The 7,330-nt window shown below is 37.9% G+C and overlaps 1 protein-coding gene across 1 annotated transcript; it reads left to right on the top strand.

Annotated features, from left to right (window-relative positions):
- The first annotated feature begins 1,154 nt into the window (after nt 1-1,154).
- LOC110010926 (uncharacterized) lies at nt 1,155-2,347 on the top strand. Its single transcript, XM_020684861.1, has 2 exons — nt 1,155-1,368; nt 1,683-2,347. Exons 1-2 carry the CDS (start codon nt 1,155-1,157, stop codon nt 2,345-2,347), a joined length of 879 nt encoding a protein of 292 aa, XP_020540520.1.
- The last annotated feature ends 4,983 nt before the right edge of the window (nt 2,348-7,330 follow it).

Below are 7,330 nucleotides of genomic sequence, written 5' to 3'. Positions count from 1 at the left end.
TAAAGTTCACCATATTGTTTACATGCCTTCTTCAAAAAAAAAAAAAAAAAAAAAAAAAAAAAAAAAAAAAAAAAAGGGTTAAGTATTGATAGTTACAATGTGTTTAGTCTTCATAAATGTATAGGTCAGTTGAGTTTAATCAACTTTAAGGAGAATTGCTTCTGGAGCTTGGAAATTTAACCAACATACAATGGATGTAAGTTCCCTTACATTGAACTTTTCAATTAATTAATGGCTGACAAGTCTCTTTAATCAAGAACCAAACCTGATCTAAAAGTTTCAATTTTCTTGTCACCCTCTCTTTAGCTTGAATGAGATTGCTGGCAAAAATGAAAATGAATAGAAAAAAAGTAATAAAAAAAACAAAAGAAAAAATAATTGTTGGCACTAAATTTGAACCCAACAATACATACATTGTGCATGAGTGTGACAATAAACAAGGTTTGACATAACTCATCAAGAAGTATTCAAATTGCTTTGCATGGGGCTCAAGTCATATGACTAGTATAGATTCGAAAATTGTAGTTCATAAGATTCCTACATATGAGCGTATCATACCAGTAAAGCAGAAGCTCCAGAGACAAAAGCTGAAAATCTCTTTGAGGATTGAAAATGAAACAGCCAAACTTCTAGAAAGTAACTTCATTGAGACCATAGATTACTCAACTTGGTTAGCCAACATAGTACAGATCCCTAAAAAGGATGGCAGAATCAAAATCTATATTGATTATCGAGATCTAAAAAAGGCTTGTCCTAAGGATGATTTCTATTGTCATATATTAATCTGCTTATTAACAGAATGGCAAGATCAAGTGTCATCTCAGTGACTAACTTATATGCTAGATACAATCATATACTAGTAAATCCTTCTAACAAGCCAAAAAATTCATTCATCACTGAATAGTGCACATGCTACTACAAGATGATGCCTTTTGGGCTAAAGAATGTGGGGAGGCAACCTACTAGAGGATGGCCACCATAATTTTCCATGATCTGTTGCATAAGAATCTGGAAGTATATGTCGATGACATGGTCATGGACCAAGCCACCTGACAGCTCTTGAGCAGTTCTTCTCCAGACTATGCTAGTATAATCTCAAGCTTAATCTGGCCAAATGTCTCTTCGGAGTGCCATCTAGCATCTTCTTAGGCTACATGGTCTTCAAAAGAGGAATTGAGATTGATCTGGCCAAGTCCAAAGCCATCTTAAAGATGCAACCTCCTAAGATCGAAAAGGAGATTCGAAGATTCTTGCATGAATTACAGTATATCAGTCGATTTATCTCGCAGCTAGTAGAGACCTGCAGGACTATCTTCAAGAAACTAAGAAAGGATGCTCTGAAAGCATGGGATGATGAGTGTCAAAAAGGTTTTAATTAAATTAAAGTCTATCTGCTCCATCATCCAGTTCTCTAACCTCCCAAACCTAGCAAGCCGTTGCTTTTATACCTTGCGGTGACTAACAAAGCCATAGGGGCAATGCTAGCACAAGAAGCACAAGATTCTCACAGAGAGAATGTCGTTTACTACCTGAGTAAATGGATCCTTGCTCATGAACTGAAGTAGAACAAGATCGAACAGTTGTGCTTACCCTTAGCATGGGTGTGCAACAAGCTTTAGCATTATCTATGCTCCTACACCACACAAGTCATAGCTGACTAGAGCCCCTTGAATTTCTTATAGAGGGGCCAATTCTAGACAGTAAGATGGCAAAATGGACCACCATCTTTGCAGCATTTGACCTCAAATATATAGCAAAGAAGGCTATTAAGGGCAGTGTAATAGCAGTTTACCTTGCCGCCTCACCCAGTGGTATCGAAATGGATGACAATAGGTTTCTAGATAAGGACATCCACCAGATTCAGTCTAACACTTGGAGAATTTCCTTTGATGGAGCAACCAATAATCAAGGCTATGGTGTAGGGGTGGTCATAGTGACCCTGAGCGGAGAACGGTTACCCTTCAGCATCAAGCTGGCATTTCAAGTCACTAACAATGAAGCGGAATATAAGGCATGTATCACCGGGCTAGAAACTGCACTTAGACTTCAAATCAAGCACTTAACTTTCTTTAAGGACTTTATAATGATAGTCTCTCAAGCTCTCAAGAAGTGGAAAATCAAAGAGCAGCGCTTGGTTCCTTACCATCAACATCTCGATCAGTTTAAAGAGCTCTCTTTCCATAACTTAACGAGGGCCAAGAACCAGTCTGCTGATGCACTAGCTACTTTAGCCTTAATGGTTGATGTCAACCCTGACATGGTCAACAAACCGTTGAATGTTCAAATTCGTCAACAACCTGCCCACTGTTGCAGCATCCAGCTTATCGATGGCAAGCCATGGTTTTGAAACATACAGATTTGGCTCGTAAGAGGAGAATACCCTAAAGGAGCCTCCAAGTCTAACAAGAGGACTCTCCATGAATTATCAAGAGGTTTCCTCTACAAAGATGGAATCTTGTACAAAAGAACCTAGAATCAGGCACACCTAAGGTGTGTAATTGAGGAAGAAGCTCAACAGATCATGGAATGGGTCCATGGCAGAGAAGAAGGCCCTCACATGAATGGCATGGCCTTGGCCCATAAAATTACTAATAAGGGCTACTATTGGCTGATTATTGGATTAGATTATGCTAAGTTTGTCCAAAAGTGTCATAAATGCTAAATCTATACCAAGATTCAGGAAATGCCTATAGTGGCTCTGCACCCGATCACCACACTATGGCCCTTCGCAATATGGGGAATCGATGTTTTTGGTAAGATTACCCCAAAGTCTTCCAATCAACATGAGGATATTCTAGTGGTGGCTGATTACTTCACAAAGTCGGTAGAGGCTACGTCATATCATGTTCTGAATTCAAGGAAAGTTTCTCAGTTCATTCAAAACAATATCATATGTAAATATGAAGTTCCTTTCGAGATCATATCAGACAATGGGTCTCATTTCCGGAAGGAAGTCTCCAATCTGTTGTCCAAGTATAGAATTTAGTATCATTAGTCTTCATTGTACAGATAAAACTAATGGAGCAATAGAAGCAGCTAATAAGTCCATCAAGAACATCTTATAAAAGATGATACATAATTACAGAAATTGGCATGAGCATTTTCCTTTTGCATTATGGGGATATAGAACCTCCATCAGAACACTAACTGGGGCAACACCGTATTCATTGGTCTCTAGGATGGAAGCAGTCCTTCCCGTCGAAGTTCAGATCTGTTCAGCCAGAGTTATGTGAGAAAGTCAGTTGCCTAGAGCAAAATGGGCTCAAGGCCATCAAGATCAATTAAATGCAATTGATGAGAAGAGACTTAAACCTCCCAACCATATTAAGAGCTATCAACATAGAATGGCTAGATACTTCAATAAAAGGATCTGAGATCGAAAATTCGAAGAAGGGTGTCTTGTACTCTAAGAAATCAAAGCTCCTGTATAAGATCCTCGGGGCAAATTCGGGCCAAACTGGATAGACCCTTATATCCTAAAGACGATTCTCTTCGGAGATGGTGTCACTTTATCAAACATTAATAGCAACAAATTCACAAATCCTTTGCAATTTGGATCAACTAAAAAGGTATTTTTTGTGTGAATGCATTCAAACATTTGCACCAGAAATTTTAATCCGTCACCGTTTTACCGAACTATGGGGACCTAACTCTCAGAAATATGTTCACTAAAGTACGATATATGTAGGTAGCACAGCCTATGGGTGCAGTCACAATAATAATAAATATATGTTTTCTCATTCAAATGAAAATTTTAAATTTTTATGGTGCCAACATCAATCTAACAAAAGATAGAAAAACTAAAAACTAAGCTGAATTGAAAACCCGAAAAGGGCAGTTCAGGCAAAAATAGAAAACATCTAAGTTGAAAACTTACAAGGGCAAGCTTCTTAAGCAAAATCAAATAAGCCTACTAAATTGAAAACCCAAGAGGGTAATTTAGGTAAAGAAAAGAGTAGTAATCTCATAAAGGCTAGACTGAATGTCCCTTTCATATACATGTCCAGATGATTTCTCTTTTACATGTCTCTAAAACAGCATAGGCCATGTAAAAGGAAAATCAAGAAAGTCCTATCATCCAGGCATATGTCATTTATCTCATGTCCTCACCTAATGTCAACTGTCCATATCTATACTGTCTGTATCTATACACTATGGGTGGACACCGTCACAACAATATGAAATAGGTCGGTATTCACTGAAAGTCTAGGCAACCCATCTGTGTCGCCTCGGATGTCTGTCTCTAAAGTTGTCTGAGCCCTCCAAGTCCTCTTATATTATATGGTCATGAACTAGCTCTAATGTCGCCTTACGTCTACCCTCAATCTCTTGAGTTAGTGTAGCTTTACGGCCTCTCTCATGGTCTTCATGCTCTGAAACCCACCAAGCCTCAAATGCCTCAGATCTACCTCTTGATATACCAGGCTCCACCACATGTGCTCCCCTATACCAGCTGCCCTGAACCACTATGGTAACTCGAGACAAGATTAGAGTAGCCTCAAATATAGCTCTAGCTGGTGGCATGCCTTGAACATGACACATTTGCCTCATAACTCTGGAATCCAGGTAGAATGTGAACTGATCCATGCCTAGTAAATACGCCATCTGATACCCAACAGAGTTCACTAAAAATCTCCCAATCTCGTACCAATCACATCTCTAAGTGATCTGGTTGGGTCTCAGCTCTATAAGCAAAAGCAACCACTCATCCTCAGTCCCGAGTCTCACCATAATCTACTGGGAATGATATTACAATGCCTCATACAGGAGAAATCATGGAGGCTCTATAATCCTCTAATGGTCCCTCTGCCATACCTATAAAATCAGACATTGCACCATAATCCAAAAAACAGGCATTCACATGCAAAATATTCACAAATTAGACAGACTCAACTGTACCCATCTTAAACACCTAGCCATTTCTAAAAAGCATGCAAACTGAATCAGAAACCTAAACCATATTAGAAATGGTTACCTGAAGCAGAATCGGACTAGCTGACCGAAGTCCCTCAACTTGAAAGCTTGATCGAGGCTTAGGATGGTCTCAGCAAGCACCATGCTAATTATGTCTAACCCTTACTCCATCTGCAGCACCAGATTAACAACTCTCAGATTGCCCCATCCGACCAGGCTTGATAACAGATAAGTGCTCACTAAGGATAATACCAAAGCCCTTATCCAAAACCTCTAAAATTCTGATCAGCAAAACCCCTCTAGTACCGATACCTCCCTATCAGCATACCCAAGTTAGCACAATCATCGCTAACTATCTCATTAGCCTCCTTCGAAGATAGGCCTAACATCCGTAAAAGGTCAACAAATACCTAGACTTAGCCAGTGCAGCCACCGAAGCCCTTTTAGAATCACAACCCACAATAGCTGCAAACTTCTTGTCATTGAGGGTCACACAATTGTGGGCATGCATACACAAAAGCCCGATCAATCAGTACGCCTCTCAAAATAACTAAAGCTGCCATATCGTACTGGCGCAAATTCCTTTTCTCCACCTTTTCTAATTTCTTGGTACACATTTGCATGCTATGACTCAAAAACAGATCTGCATTTTTGGGTGTAAGTGAAAAATTTTTAAAAATCGGGCCCCGAGGTGCAAAACCACAAAAGAGAAGGCATTAAATGAGGGGTATTCATAGGCAAACGCCAACCATGGCTGCCCTGGGCCCTAAGCACCATGGGACCCACCACGACACCGTGGGTCCCATAGCCAAACTTTAAATTTTTTGAAAATTGACCCCAAACTTCAAATTTTCTGAAAATTGACCCGTCTTTATGATTTTTGCACATCAATACTGATCAAAATGGTGTTTTTAGACCAAAATACACCTAAATTTATTATTTTTATCAAAAATCTCTCAAAAACCAGATTTTCAGACTGCAGCGAAACAATTCTCGAATTAGAAAAATTACCAAAAATAGGGTTTTTAGGCCAAAATCACTCTACTGAAAAATTGAGCTATATTCATGATTTGCCAGCATAAATCATGCATATGCATATTTTTAAATAACCATGCCTTTCAGGTCAATAAAAATCAGGACAGACAATAAGTCCAAGATTCAAAAAATAGGCAGCCAGTGCAAGCAACCAGAATAGGCAATTGGTGCAAGCATTCAGAAAATAGGTAGTTAGTGCAACCAATCAAAACAGGCAATCAGTCCAAAATTCAGAATAGACAATCAATGCAAAATTCACAGAACATGCAATCAATGCAAATGACCAAAACAGGCAATCAATGCACGTAATCAAACAGGCAATCGGTGCAAACAATAAGAACAGACAATCAGTGTAAGATTCACATAGTAGGCAATCAGTAGTGAATTTCCCTCTTCCCTTTTCGCTATTTTCAATGAGCATATAAAAATATTTAGTTATTGTTAGTGTTTGAAAGGAAAAGAGAGAAATATATATGCTAAAAAATGATGTTTAAGGAAGAGTGTGAAGAAGAGAGAAGACTGATCATATTATTCAGCTCAAACTGAGAATTTTTACATAATAAAATAACAAACTTATCTACTTTATTGCCACTGCATATCATAAGATAAAAACTAACTGCAAAAATAATACTAAAAATTAGGAGAATAAAATATCTGTTATTGACTTCTTCTGCTGGAAAATAAGAATTATGAGCTGGAAACTAAAATGCCAATACTTCAACAGTTATGATTATATATTAAGTCTACGAAGAATTCTTTCCCTTTTTTTTCTCTTAAATTAATGATACTCAGACCGAAATACATGCTTTATTTTTACTTGTACATAGGATAGAAGAGGTAAAAAATCAAAAGGAATTATGTGGTTACATGAATATGGATGCATGCCCTGAATTGGTATAGCTGTACACGAGTCTGAAATTACATCTATTAAGGAGAGTATAGACAGAAATTAAAGTATAGAAAATGAGAGGAGAATTGCAGTAACAAAAATATTTAAGAGTTTGTGAAGTGAAATACATACCTTGCCTTGAAAATTAAGGAGAATTGCTGAGAGAGAAATGAGTGGAAAAAGTACAAATTGAAAATGAGAGAAAAGTGAGGCTCTTTCATTCAAAGTTTTGATTCTAGGTTTTGTCACTCTACAAGATTAGCTACTTTTTTACTTTTGGATGTGTCAAGAGAAAATTGAAATTCAGCTACGTGTGAAAATCAAAACCCAACATGTCAAGAGTAAGCAAACCCAAAGTGTCAAGAGAAAGCTGAAATGTGTGAATTGAAAAACAGATCACCTTGGACAAAAGAAAACAAAATTTAAGCCCTCACCACTATCCCAAAGCATATATCGCAACAAACTTCTTCAAGCAATGATATATCAACTCCT

The sequence above is a fragment of the Jatropha curcas genome, chromosome 7, assembly GCF_041381405.1.
Source record: "Jatropha curcas cultivar XTBG-Jc1 chromosome 7, XTBG_Jcur_1.0, whole genome shotgun sequence".
NCBI classification, from domain to species: Eukaryota; Viridiplantae; Streptophyta; class Magnoliopsida; order Malpighiales; family Euphorbiaceae; genus Jatropha; species Jatropha curcas.
The sequence above is the reverse complement of the archived record's forward strand: the minus strand, read 5'-3'. Positions and strand labels throughout refer to the sequence as shown.

Bases quoted from the DNA above. Each gene is read 5' to 3' on its own strand.
- LOC110010926 (XM_020684861.1), top strand. From the start codon at position 1,155: ATGGTCTTCAAAAGAGGAATTGAGATTGATCTGGCCAAGTCCAAAGCC. The intron at 1,369-1,682 runs GTTTTAATTAAA...AATTTCTTATAG, and splicing joins GGATGATGAGTGTCAAAAAG to AGGGGCCAATTCTAGACAGT.